At 38.4% G+C, this 14356-nt stretch overlaps 1 protein-coding gene across 1 annotated transcript; it reads left to right on the top strand.

The window, feature by feature from the left end:
* Nucleotides 1-3217: 3217 nt before the first annotated feature.
* FGFR1OP2 (FGFR1 oncogene partner 2) lies at nt 3218-11068 on the top strand. The gene is made up of 5 exons (XM_010172632.2): nt 3218-3355; nt 4493-4610; nt 5488-5630; nt 9444-9557; nt 10339-11068. Exons 1-5 carry the CDS (start codon nt 3221-3223, stop codon nt 10474-10476), a joined length of 648 nt encoding a protein of 215 aa, XP_010170934.1. The 5' UTR covers nt 3218-3220; the 3' UTR covers nt 10477-11068.
* The last annotated feature ends 3288 nt before the right edge of the window (nt 11069-14356 follow it).

Here is a 14356-nt window from a genome sequence, read left to right as displayed (position 1 = left end):
GTGGGAGGGTCGCGGTTTGCTTTGCGTGGCTGGGAGCGGTGCTGGCGCTTGCTCAGCCGGTGGGACCGTCCGCTTGCACCGAGAGCGCCAACGGACGTGTAATCCCGGCCTGAAACTGGGAAACCGGCGCTGTAACGCCGGGGACCGCGGAGAGGAAACAACCGGAGCCTTGACCGTGGGAAAAGTAGTTGTCAGGAAGGATGCAGAAGAAAAGAAGGGGCAAAGGACTAGAGGAAGGCCATAGCTGTGCAAAGATCTTTAATTTTGTTGTTGTTTTTGTTTAAGGATAGCCAAATTTCACAATTAAAGCAATTAGTAAATAGCAGGAAGTGAATATGCAGTCGCAGTATTGCTATGGAGTCCGAGTTGTTGCTACCTGTTGACCCTGTTGGTAAGACTGGGGACTGACAGATGCACCAGCAGCTGGGCATCTCCTCTGGGGTAAAGTTCAGGAGTCATTAAGTTGAGTTACTGTAGTCCTCGTGCTTGTAAAAATAATACAATAAGAATTGGTTTGAATCAAATCTATTTGATTAATTGGTTGTGGGACTGGTTTGGTTTTTTCCCCCTAAATGTGCAGGTTAACTCACAGATTTAGATCTGTTTTAGGATAAGAGAAAAGTTTTGGGTTTTGTAGGCAGACGGATGAGCAACTATACAGAATTTTAAATTCCAAAGATTAAGGCCAGTGTCTTGCCCAAAGCAATCCCAGTAAAGATTTGGAGCCACTACTCATTATCATGATACAAAGAATGGTTCTTCTTTGTGAGGTACAAATCCTGCCTGGAAACAGGAGGTGAAGCTGCTGTGCGGTGGCAGGGGATAGTCGCTGCTGATTTGTGTGGCTGCATTCCACACGGGGTGCATATGTGTTTTCCCCAATTTATTTACTTTAAAAAAAACCCTAAAAAACTCAAACTACATCAGTGCCTTTGCTACAAACGAGTTTCTTTTTCTGTTATGTGGTTGGGTTGGGTCAGCATGGGAGGGTGAACACATCCTGTGTTTAAAAATTTCTGTTGATGCATACAAATGATCAGAGGTGTTAACTGTGTTGTAGTCGGAATGCCAAGTGTATTCCAAGCTCATGGAGAGGCTTTGTTTAAACTGGCTAGAGAATTAATGACCCATGAATTAAGTTAAAGACTGCTCTTCAAATTCTCCTTAAATACGGATCTGATTAAATCGATTTCTGTAACAGTTTAGCCAGCTAGTGTGGAAGGTCACCTTTTATCTGTGATATTTTTGTAGTCCAGTAAGAACATGAGACCAGAACTGGAAGGAGAAATGAGGAGCAAGAAAAGCAGATGCTTAACAATGGAGTATGATCCCTATCTACTTAATATTAAAAAGAACTCCAACTGCTAAGCCAGAGTGAATAAATTAACCACCTGTGATAACACACCAGTCTGCTGAAGAACTTGATACTTCAAATATCTCATATGGAAATGAAAATTAAAACTCTAGTTGATAAACAGGAAGGAATTAATGTTATGAGTGTCTGTAGGAAACTTGTATGTGCCAGAATGCTGATGCTTTTGATGACACGTGAATCAGAAAACACAGGTTAAAACGGTTGTGCTCTGTGCATACACAAAGCTCACTTACGGAAACTCCTGTGTCAGAAAGCAAGTCTTAACCTTTCTGTGATGGCATAGTCCCTAAAAGACCCTTCTACATAGAAAAAGTAAACTAAATGTTTTTACATTACCTGTCCTTCTCAGAGCAAAGGGAGCAACTAATGAAATAACCACATTAAAAATGCTTTTGAGAGGCTAGACCTTGCAGGAGGCTCTGGGGTGCATGAGAGCTCTTCAGAGAGAAGGTTCTAAACTGCTGCTGTTCCTCCACCTTAATGCATGAGGGCAGGATATTTCTGCTATGTTTGTAAATCTTTTGAGGGGAATGGTGGAATTTCTGGTGTTTGGAATATCCTTAACTTTTACTACTTACCTGGGACAGTGAGAAAATGTCAGGTGGGGAAAATGTGAGGATTTCTTTAAGCTTGGCTTGAAAGATCCTAGGTTGTGATTTGTCAAGGTGCCTAAGAAAGTAAAAAAAATCAACTTGGAGCAATTTTTGTTCCTGTAGCTCAGGAAAGGCTCACTGACCTTTTATGCCTACAAAAATCTCACCTTCAGGCAAACGGCCTGGCTGAGAAGTGGATTTAGTTTATTCTTTCAGTACCAAGTTTCCCAAAACAAAAATGAAACCTTGTCTTAATAAGGCTCATAACTCTTATAAGCTTCTATAGTTGCTGAAGAATTGTTCAAGGAGTTTAAGTAGATTTCCTTTTCAGTAGAAACAGTGCAAGTTTTGTTTTGTTTTTTTTAAAAAAACAAACAAACTTAGGCTAAAAATCTCAGTCTTGAAACCTAATCTATCAGGAATGGAAAAAATCCAGTGTAAAGGCCAGTGTTTTGGAAATGCTAGTATGTACAAGCATTTTGCAAGTTTAGCAGTTCTACCAATAGGTAATTCCTGCTCACAAACTGCTGCAATTAGAAGGCTGGTATTTTAACTATGCACTCAGTTCTTTTTCTTAATTAAGTTTCCCTACCCTGTTGAAAATTTAATAGTTTCATGCTGTGCAGTGATGTTTGTGTTCATTTATAGACATGAAGAAGACACAAGCCTTCAGTTTTCTGAATTTTCCCCAAGTAATTTTCTCTACTCTGGCAGTTTGAGCTGTTTCATCTCTGGTGATTTAATTCATCAAAATCTTGGGCTTTTTTTTTTGTGTGTGTGCTGGATTTATGCTTTTCAAATATCTTGAAGTCTATGTGACTAGTAGAAGGGCACCTAAAAAAAAAAAGGTAGCATTGAAAAATGAAATAGGTTTGTTTTTTTTTCCTCTGCTGCTTACAGAAGGACATGCACTACTCGGTTTCCGTATGTTCAACAGTCCTTCTTTTACATTTAGTATGTTGATACTCTCCTCACAACATAAAGTTTACTTTCATTTCCTTGCTCTGATATATGGTCTCAAAAGGAATTAAAAAGGAGAAAAAGGAAAAGCAGACTTTAGGGTATTCTTAAAATATACAAATTTTTCCTACTCCTAAAAGACAGCAAAATGTCTGGGTTTTTCTGAGGGAAAGGTATGCAGCTGCTTTATACTAAAAAAATAAATATATATATACGTGTGTCACATGGATAGCTGTTGTCTGTATAGCAAACAGGTGCTGTTGTGAAAATAATACCTTTGTAATCTTTAGAAATGAGTTGCACAATTGAAAAAGCCTTAGCAGATGCAAAAGCACTGGTGGAACGGCTAAGGGAACATGACAACGCAGCAGAAGCTCTGATTGAACAAACTACAGCTCTTAACAAGCGGGTTGAAGCGATGAAACAGGTTTGTTTTCCAACTTTGCTTACTCCATTACAAGAACAACTTGCAAACACATAAATTAAAATATTTTGTGTGTGCTAATGTACAGTCTAGCATTAGTATGTTAGTTGGTTAATCCTTTAATACCATAGTAAGTATTTTCATTATAGGTGTGACTGTGATCTAAAAATAGGTTGTTTATATATTTAGTTTGATCCTGTGAAGAAGTTTTCTCTGTTACTCTAGCTTAAATATCGAAAACTAGCTTTTATTTGAAGACCACTGGTAGAAATGGGGTTGGTATCTTACAAACCATTGTGTGGTGTCTTGTGTTTTGCTCTTCTGTGAAATGCTACTTTGATTAATTTCAACATGGGCATTTAATCATATAGAGGCCTTGTCACGCTTTATTCTGTTCAGAGTACTTTATCTTTTCACAGTCGCCTTTTGCTTCAAGGCAGCCTTATTCATGATCAAGGCTTATTCATGATCATGTCCATTCTGATGTTAAGCTTATTCCAAGGCATGTTGTTAGACTGAGCGTGCCTTTCACTAGAGAACTTCTGGAAAAACATAGAGGTGTCTGCTGGCTTTCCATATGGGAGTTCATCCTGCCATTTTAATAGAACAGATGGAGTGTTAACAGTCCTGCAAAATAGCAAAGCCCTGTGTGTGCTTCAGCCCTGTCAAACTGGTCACACAGAGGCTTCTTAACTTCACATCAAGGGGATTAAATGTACTCACTGGCTGAGAGTCAGAATCCGTTCATTCAGGTCCTGTGACTTGTACCCGTGCAACCCTGTGCTTTAAGGTATTGGGAAGCCACAGTAAATATCTAGACGTTAATACCTCATTGTTTTTCTTTACCATATGCATATCAGTTTTAAATTATGTGGTGATGAGTTTGACCCGCCCACTGCACACATCTGAGGCATGGAACTTGTTAAAAACAAAGGTGATACTTTTGTGTCTCTAAAGGGCAGTATGTTAGCAACACCTTCACAAGTGTGTTTAGGTGGTTGGTTGATATTATTTTAAAACAAGCACGTATCTTGCTGGTTACAGGCTTTGACTGACATTAGAACTGGTCCTTTGTGACTTGCTGAGTAACACTCGCCTTTGGTTACTCAAATATCTTGTGGTTGTTTTTTTAATAACTAGTACCAAGAAGAAATTCAAGAGCTCAATGAAGTAGCAAGACATCGTCCCCGGTCTACGTTAGTGATGGGTATCCAGCAAGAAAACAGACAGATTAGGGAACTGCAACAGGAAAATAAAGGTAAAACAGGAATATTTTATCCTTGACAAGTTCCAGGCTGCATCACTGCAATTAGTGAGACTTTTACTATTATTGTAGAAGAAATTTTTTCTTCTATCTCAATATATTAGTTTAACTGATCATAATGCAATCTAATTAAAAGTCCTAATGTCCAACCACTGGGACTATAAAAAGAGAGAGTTGTGGAAAATTACTTTTTCAGTCTTTATCTAATGTTCAGCACAAATGAGGGGATAAATGTAACTTACTTCTAAAATATAAGTATCTATTTGGAAATGTGTTTTCCCACCTCTAAAAATAAGTAACTTAGGAGCAATCAGGACAAGTTGTAGTGTAAGTGCAGTAGTATAATTCCTTCTGGAATTCTGTACACTAGGAATTCTTCCAGGAATACCTCAGGTATTCTAACAGTTATATTCATCAAAGGAGTAAATTATCTCAATTTGTATGAATCTGGTCTTCTAGGAGTTATTTGTCCTTTGCCTTAGTATACTTTGGACACATGCATTTTTTAACTCTTACTTTGACAAGCTGCAGATCAAAATAGATCTGTAGACTTCTTTCCAGCTTTTGTACAGCATTGCTTATGGTGGCTGGAGTAAAGCTTCCTCAGCTACACTCCAGGTGGCTTGTAACAGCTAAAGGGACTGAATTCGAAGGCATATTAACAAAACACCTTCTGTTTCTGACTGACAAGAGTTTTCCCAGGGCAGTCACCACTGAAGACATTTGCAGAACCTACATAGATTTTTATGGTGCAAGAGGAGGGGACACTCATTCAAGGGCTTATTTTGGTTTTCTCAAGCTGCAGTACTTTTGTATTTTGTTTCAGTTCTTTTCTGTTAAACTTTAACTGAATTTAAAACTCTGTTGGTAGAACTACGCACATCTCTCGAAGAACATCAGTCTGCTTTGGAACTCATAATGAGCAAGTACAGAGAACAGATGTTTAGGTTGCTTATGGCAAGCAAAAAGGATGATCCAAGTATAATAATGAAGTTAAAAGAGCAACATTCCAAGGTAATAACTTCTTTTTTTTTTCCCCTTTGTTTTTATTTAACACTTAACTTAGTTTGCAGTGTATCAGTTCAAAGCTTACTGTGTCTCAGTTTTTATATCATCTTACTAACAAGTCCTAATTTTTATCACCTTGTCCATGAAACACAAACAGGAAACTTGATCAGTCTAGTAAAGTCAACCTTCCTAGCTTCTGATTTATTTAAGCTTTTACCAAGTAGCATTTCATTACTGTATCTACTTAATTTACTTTTGCTTTGCCTAGGTCTTTAAGGCAGCTGCCCTGTTCCACTTCCACATGCCCATTGATCTCAGTAACATTCAAACATTTAGACTGGCTTTAACTTAACGCTTGTAACTCTAACAAATAATTAGTAAACTTATGCTTACTGGGGAGGGTAGGAGGAGTAAGCTTTTTAAATTCAACAGTCAGTATTTTTTTCCCCTTAAATACTGTAAATTTACAAAAAAATATATTTTAAAGCTCTTTTGAGTATTGAATAACTGAGCACATGCAGCTTCTCTCTCTCCTGCTTCAGCCCGTGGTTCTTGTTTCAGAACTGGATGCTGAGTAGCATCCAGGGCAGCCTGAGATGCTTGAGCAGCGCTGAAAGTTACTGGTGTTAGGGGAGCTTCATCTTACGGCTTTGGAAAACTAGAAAAGCAAAGTGCTGTCAAGCAATGCTTTTGTAAACTGTCATGAGGGAGGTATATATGAATATTCAGCAGCTTCACTTGAGGGTTATATATTTTTGTGGCATTACTATATAGTCTAGGCTTGTTAAATGTATTTTCAGGAAAATTCATTATTCTAGGTCACTAACGGGAGCTTTCTAACAAAGTATTATATTACATTTTAAATGAAATTTAATTGTCTAGGAGCATGTAATTGTGTAGACAAACATTAGTTCTAAGTGTTTAATAATCTTTGACCTCAACAAACTAAGTCTGCAAAGCAGCGGTAGGGTCTGCATACTGGGAAAACAACGTTTAAGACTTTGATGTTTTCTTATCCCCTTACAAAATCACATGTGTGTAATCAGTACCATTGAAATCAATGGGACTACTTAGATTGGTATGAAATAATTTACTGGATTAGAACTATATCTTTAACAAACTCTTAAAAAATGATAGGTATATATCCTTTTCAAAAGAAGTTACCTTAGCATGTAGTATAACATATCTTACAGCCTCAAGAGTACCAAGATGGGAGTAAAATTTTATCTGTCCTGAAATGGACTGTGAAATTTCATTTAGGAACACTTCTATGGATTAAAAGCTTAGGGGAAGGGGAGACACAAAAAGAAGAAAAAAAAAAAAACACAAAACAAACCACCATTGAAAAATGTTATTTAAACAGGAGATTTAGGCTTCAACACTTTGGTTAAATCTGATATGACAAGAATGCTTGATTTATTACCCTTTAACCTGACACTTAGGATTTCTAAATTTCATTGTTTATTCCTCTGATCAGCCTTCACATTTAGTAAGAACAGTCTTGAAGCAGTCGTAAATACTTCTTTCCTGTTAACTAAAAAATCCATCATACCTAAGGAATTAATCTCACTGTTACCAATAATTGCTGTTCTCTCAAGTGGCAGCTATTCATTTTAGTGCCTGTTTACAAAGATTATTACAAAATCATTGATTTCTGCAGATCAGGAAGCACCTCCTTTAAAAAGAAAACCAATTTATTTTAGAAGTGTTGTATGCAAGAGAACAGTGTGTGTTGGTAGTAACAACCCTGATCTAAGTGTGCTGTTTGAATTTGCTCAACTGAAACAAGACGTAAATATGCCTGTGGTGGTTTTTTTCCTCTTTGGAGAAAAGAAGCAATGCATGCAAATAAAAAGGTGAGAGATACAAAAAGTGTTTGTAGGTGCTTGAGGCCATCTTTGTAAAGAAACACTTTCATTGCATTGCTTGATATTACAGCATCTAAGTTTTACACATCTGCCTTCCAGAATAGAGCCTTACAGTTTTGTGTTGGCATCTGGTCTAACATCAGTGACCTTGCAACAGGCCCTAAATCACATTGATCAGGAGGCCAGCAGTATATCTAAAAACCACTCATTCCTTCCCATGCCTTCTCAAGGGTACATCCTTGCCAAATTATTCTTTTACCACTGATCACAGCTGCTTTTCAAGATAAATTTAGTTTTTCATTGAAAAAAAAAATATATTTCATGTAATCACCTTCACTGGAAACTAAGAAGAAAATAAAGATTTACAGCAAGTTCCTTCCCTCCCCACCCTTCGCCACTGTGAGCACACTAATGAGTACACAGCTAAACCATAGCTGTGGCAATTGGAATGCCAGAGAGGAAAGAATGGAAAGGGCTGATGTTCATTTTAGTAAAGTCTATTTGCTTTCATCAGGTAAAGTTTATGATTTCAAGTGAAGCAGTTCTTTATGGTAATTTAATTGTTTCTGGTAGTTTAAAGGCAAGTTGATTGTTTGTTAGATGTATGGACCTCCAGTCAACTTAAAGGTGGGATTTAACTTGAGCCTAGACTGTTCTTCATTTCAGTCCTACTGTTCTGCTTTTCCTGATATTACTTAGTAACTATGGTGAATTTTGTCGAGAGGTCAGGTCAGACATGGGTAGGCTGGCATGACAGTAGAGTTGGAATAAAAGACAAGTTGAGGAAAAGACAATGAAAAATAAAAGCTTCTGGAAATACCATTAAAATATGCAGCTTAACTGAACAGTAGCAAATGCCAAAGGCATGGGCTCTTGATCTAGATAGATCTGTGGAGGGACAGAAGTAGTGACCCTTTAAGCATTTCCTGCTGGTAGGTTGTCCAGCAAGAAAATAAACCGTCACCTGAACCGATGAAGGCCAGGTAGAGAACACTTCTCTGCAAAGAGTGAAGATAAATCTAAAATCTCACGTCCTTGCAAAGGCTGTTACACCTGTGTTAATGGCTCTTGTCATCCCACTCCTGGCAGCAAAACAGCACAAGAGCAAACCAAACTACTCAAGCTACTGCTTGTTTTGTTTTGTTTTTCCTTCTTGAATCTTTCAGCAAGATGTGGTAGTTATAATAGGAGAGCACCCTACCAGCATTAATGAACAAACACAAGGAGGTCAGTCAAGGCACTAAAGTTTTCTTACAATTCAGCAAGAGCCTCTGACGTCCAGATCCCAGATAAGCTGGGAGTGGATTCAAGCAGAGGTATCTAAAAAAGGGCTAAGGACAGATCTGAGTTTCCTAAGACATGACATAGTAAGGATGACCACTTCAGCTGGTCTTTTGAAGAGATAAATGCCTACCCACGGGCTGGTGCTGGTGCTGGCTGTACCAGACTCAGGATCAGGTTTTAAAGGAGCAGAAAGAATGTCACATACCCTGCTGCTCTCAGATTAGTTGAGTCGTTCCGCGTATCCAACGATGGGCATCAACTCTTGCAACGCAGGAAGGCCTTGGCAGAGCAGGCACGTGGCTAACTTGTTGCTGTTTGGAAGATGTGGAAACTATGGAAGACATAGTCATTTAAGCATTTTTTTTTTTTAAATATAAAATTAGAATAAAAGGGATGACTGTGGGGCAGACCAGATGCATTTAAATGAACAGGACCACAGTGGCTACTCATGCTGTAAAGTTATAGAGAGCTCCTTTGTTTTCACAAATTTAAGTCTTTTAAAAAAGTTTAAAGTTTAAAAGTTTAAAGTTTTTAAAAAGTTTAAAAACATTTTAAAATGTTCACATTTTTATTAAGTGGCACAGCAGTTAAAATGTACATTTAATGCTTTCCTTATTTTTAATGATGCAGATAATATATTACTAACGTAATTATTTTTATGTCTTAGGAGCTGCAAGTGCATGTAGACCAAATTACAGAAATGGCAGCAGTAATGAGAAAAGCCATTGAAATCGATGAGAAGCATGGCTGTAAAGAGCAGGAGCGCATCGTTCAGCTTGAGGTAAGTAAGAAATCAAAGCAGCAGTGGCACAAATGGCAAGGGAGTAAGTGTTACCACACTTATTTCTCTTGAGTTCCTATACCTGTTACGAGTTACCGTGCCGCTCACTCACACTGCTGTTCGTTACACTTCCTTGTTGGGTGGGCTGTAAGGACTATTTTCCTCACTGTAGCTTACTTTCAAGTCCTGCAGAGGTGATACTTTATCACCAGAAATCAGTGATTTATATTTATATACAGGCTTAAGCTTTTTTTTTTTTTTAAAGTCTCAGAGTATAGCAAAATGCTAGGAAGTAATACAAATTCATCCTAATGAGACACTAGGGTGCAAATAATAATATCCACACCTTTGGCTTTTAAATACTTTTTTAAAAAATAATAATAATTTTGTGCTTTTGCGGGGATTCTCAGTTGCTTATTGTTAGAGGATCAACACTATCACTCTTTGATTAAGTGCTAACAAAGCAGTTCATTATGGGTCAGAATGTGTGGGAAGAATGGGAGTTTTTTTTGAAATGCAACATTTGAACTTAATTACCCTTTTCTTACCCATCTTTGTTTTGAGCTTTTTTTAAAATGCGTAATACCCATTCAAGAGAGCAAGAGGGTCAGAAACCAAATGTTCTTAAGTTTTAGAAGATAACATAGCACTACCTGACTGCAAATCAGTATCTTAATCCTTGTACATATGTCTGGAGTCAAGGGGAGGGGAGATTATTAATGTAGTTGTCTTTATTTCTTTTTGGGGTTCTATTAAACACCTTTTCTTTTTCCGGTTATAGCAAGAAAACAAAGGCTTGAGAGAAATTCTTCAAATAACTAGAGAATCATTCCTGAACCTCAAGAAAGAAGATGCATCAGAGAGTACATCTCTGTCAGGATTAGTAACAAGCAGTGATTTGAGCCTGAGGAAAAGCTAAAGACTATGCAAGTCAACAAGCTTCAATTGCACACTTCAAAAACGGAGCATCAGGGGTCACTTATCAAGCACTTGTTACTGAATAGGGCACCAGCAAGCTAATGCATCTTAAACTCCGGTTTAGTGGCTTTTATACTGCGTAAAATAAATTAAAGTTGTTATTCTTCAAAAACTTTAGTGACAGGTTAATTGCCATAGATCTAACTTCAGTAGGAAATGGATTAATGCACTTACTGAATTGTGAATTATTTTTATATGAAGTCATTTTACAGAGGAAGACAAGATTTCACATGATTTCTCTAAGTTATTGCTCATAGAAAGTTTCAGTGCACCTGTTATATAATGAAGGTAAGATTTAAAGTCTGATCTCTGGCTAAAAAGTAGTAATTTATGAGTATGTTGTGTGCATGATTCACATCATATTTTTTCCTTTTAGTAAGTTTTTAATAAACTCTCATTTTCAACAAGCCTGTTTAATGGAAAGGGTACACAAGCAGCATCACACTTAAGGACTTCTGTTATTAGCCACAGGGTATCCTGTTAAAATGTAAGGCCAGTTTAAACATAAGCAATGCCTTTGCAGTTGTTCAATATTTATTTTTTTAAATTGAACAAGATTCTTTACCTATACTTAATTATATTTTCAAAACGTGAGACGAGCTGCTCCTGCTTTCTGGAACAGAGGTGGCACAGTGCCATTCTGCAGTAGCTTTTGAGACAAAAGCCAGGCGCAGTGCTCTACAGGTGCGGAGCCACATTAGGCCCATTGATTTCTTCTCCCATGGCAATTGGTAAGCGCCCCAGCAGCTGTAGCAGAAAAAGCAGTTGGGGAGCAGAAGGAGAAGCGTTATGGCAAAGTTGGCAGCCTGCATGCCTGCAATCAGTAACCTTTAATTTTTCTTTTAGTACTAAATAGTCCTCAGGAAGGTTTTTAAGTAAGTTTCAGGTATGTGTTATGTTTGCACTAGGAAAAGTTTCAATATGCTAAACTGACAAACACTTTTAACCCTGAAATACTTGCAGCAGTGAAAAGGAATTGGCTTTCCTAGATCAAAGTGCAGCTTATAGCGTATGCAGGTAGGGTAGAAGTGCTACACAAGACAGGCCTGTAGTAAACAAGTGCCAAAATAATTCATATTTGGCGTTTTTTGGTCAGACTACTGCTTCTTAGTCAAGGCAGCAGGAAGATTGCTGATGTTGATGTGTATCATCACTTTTTGGCCAGCACATTAAGGTATTCCCTACTTGGCACACACACTCAGAAGAGCAGAGTGAGAGCTTTCAACCACAGCAAACTGGAGATCTACAGATACCACCCACAGTTGACTATTTTGGCTGTTTAATAGCTCACCTGCCAAAATGAGTTGAACTCCTATTCTGAAATCAACTTTTACTTAATCACATTTGATTTTCATTTGCAGCAATGCAAAAAGACCGAAGCATCAAGCACTTCTAAGGCTGTCAGTTTTAAACACAACTTCCTTGGTCTTGAGGTAAATGTACCACATGTCCAAGGGGGAACTTTCAGTGCCCAGTGAACAAATTTATAAGGAGCTAAATATTTTTGTTCTGTTGCTGTCAGTTGCTGCCCCCCTTCCCATAGTGCTTTTAAGAGAAAAAAGTGAAGTGGTGGGACAGAAGCATTCAGCAAAACCAGTCACTGCTACTATTCAGTAGACATGCCAGGAAATGCAGTCAAGAGGACTGATAAATCCAGTTCTCCATGTTTTTGCATCATTTTTTACAAAGGGAGAAACTGCTATTTCTCTTTCCAGATCATCTTAGCTTGGTTCGAGGCTTAAGAATATATTGAGGATGTTCACATGCATGGAAAAAGCTTTAACCATTTCCAGACTTGCTAAATACCTGGGGGCAATTTTTGGGGAAATGTTTTAGCTCAAGCACAACATCTACTTGTTTGCTATTATTATTGTCTGTAAAACTTTGCCAATGCTTCTAAAATTTAGATTTTTGCATTTCTGCTGTGGCTTGCAAGCTGGTGACTTATCAGAAGCAACTTTTTTTTTTTTTAACGGAGTGTGTTTTGTTGTTGCAAACTTAGAAGACGTTTTGGGTTCACTTGTTTTAAGTTATTATTTTTAGAAGTGTCTTTTCAGCCATCGACTGGTATCGAGAGGCATTTGCATCCATTTAATGCTGAATGCAGTTTCATGGCTGACTTTCTGGTTTGTCTTTCCAATACAAGCTCCAGAGTGGTAGAGCAGGGAAGGGTTGTTAGTCTGTGGCAGTTACTTTAAGGTTGCTCTGTTATGAAATAATGCTTGATTAGTGTTTATTTTTGTAAGTTTGAAAGAAAAAAGTGACTTAATTTATCTACTCCTAGTCTACACATTTGATATGTCTCCACTGTCATCCCCCTGCCCCGATCACTTTAGGATTTTAAAGAACCTTCACAGTGTGTGGAGTGACTATTTTTCATTGCATACCTGTTATTTTTGTAATGCGGATGGCTTGAAAAGAATTTATGGCTAGAATTGTGTACTGTACAGTAAACTTATTTTATCAATAAAGTTGACTGAAAACATAGATGTCTTCATGATTAAAGCAAGGCATTGAATCTGAAATGAGCCTTGTTAGTAATATCTAAGAAAAAAAAGACAATTTTGCTATTTACTTGCCTTATTTGTATATTTCAAGGCAAGCAGGCCAATTTCTAGTGCTTTTATTCATATTGCTGTATAGCAGTAGAAAAAATAATTTGTAAAGTCTTCATTTTCCCTTCAAAAATAAAACTCACTTCTGCACAAGCAGTTACTAATCTTTCAAATGAACCACTGGAACTGTTTACTAATAGAGAGGAGCAGTAAGGATAAACGAAGAGCAGTCCACTAAGCTTTGATTTTTTGCATCAAAACATATTTTGGTAGAGGTAGGATGTGACAGTTGTGGGTTTTTACTTTGACTTGATTCAAGCTCAGGGTTCCTTCCTCTGATGTGTAAATGAGAATGTCAGTGGATTGCACTGATGTGCTGACAGTGTCATGTTTTCTGCACTTCCCCCTGATTTGTCGTGAGCGAAGCTTTTGTCAGTATCATAAATTCTGCGTGTAAAGACAGGTAAGAAATGCCAAGCTAAGTCACAAGCACAGGGAGCAGCAGTAAAACTGAATCACAGAATGGTCTGGGTTGGAAGGGACCTTAAAGATCATCCAGTTCCAACCCCCCTGCCATCAGCAGGGACACCTTCCACTAGACCAGGTTGCTCAAAGCCTCATCCAGCCTGGCCTTCAACACTTCCAGGGAGGAGCAGACACAGCTTCTCTGGGCAACCTGTTCCAGTGTCTGACCACCCTCACAAGAAAGAATTTCTTCCTAATACTGCATCTAAACATGCCCTCTTCCAGTTTGAAGCCATTTCCCCTTATTCTGTCACTCCCTGCCCTTGTCAAAAGTCCCTCCCCAGCTTTCCTGGAGCCCCTTCAGGTACTGGAAGGCCACTGAAAGATCTCCCTGGAGCCTTCTCTTCTCAAGGCTGAACAGCCCCAACTCTCTGAGCCTGTCCTCACAGGAGAGGTGCTCCAGCCCTCAGATCATCCTCATGGCCTCCTCTGGACTCGTTCTAACAGGTTCCATGTCTTTCTTGTCTTGGGGGCTCCAAAACTGGAGGCAACACTGTGGTGGGGTCTCATGAGAGTGGAGTAGAGGGGGAGAATCACCTCCCTGGACCTGCTGGCCACACTGCTCTGGATGCAGCCCAGGATACTGAAGGGCTGCTTGAAACTAAATTGGGCTGTTTTGTACAACTAAAAGCTTTAAATAGCTTTGGCTTTTTACGTTAAAGTACAGAGCTAACCCCACTGTTTTCATGCAGAATTACATTTACTAGGATCCCTTTGCAGTTACCCAAAATAAGGTTTCCA

This window comes from Antrostomus carolinensis, unplaced genomic scaffold (genome assembly GCF_000700745.2).
Source record: "Antrostomus carolinensis isolate BGI_N321 unplaced genomic scaffold, ASM70074v2 scaffold14227, whole genome shotgun sequence".
Classification (NCBI taxonomy): Eukaryota; Metazoa; Chordata; class Aves; order Caprimulgiformes; family Caprimulgidae; genus Antrostomus; species Antrostomus carolinensis.
The sequence above is the reverse complement of the archived record's forward strand: the minus strand, read 5'-3'. Positions and strand labels throughout refer to the sequence as shown.

Excerpts from the sequence above, each read along its gene's own strand:
- FGFR1OP2 (XM_010172632.2), top strand. The coding sequence starts at position 3,221 with ATGAGTTGCACAATTGAAAAAGCCTTAGCAGATGCAAAAGCACTGGTG. Across the intron at positions 4,611-5,487 it reads ACTGCAACAGGAAAATAAAG|AACTACGCACATCTCTCGAA; the intron begins GTAAAACAGGAA and ends CTCTGTTGGTAG. Across the intron at positions 5,631-9,443 it reads TAAAAGAGCAACATTCCAAG|GAGCTGCAAGTGCATGTAGA; the intron begins GTAATAACTTCT and ends TTTATGTCTTAG.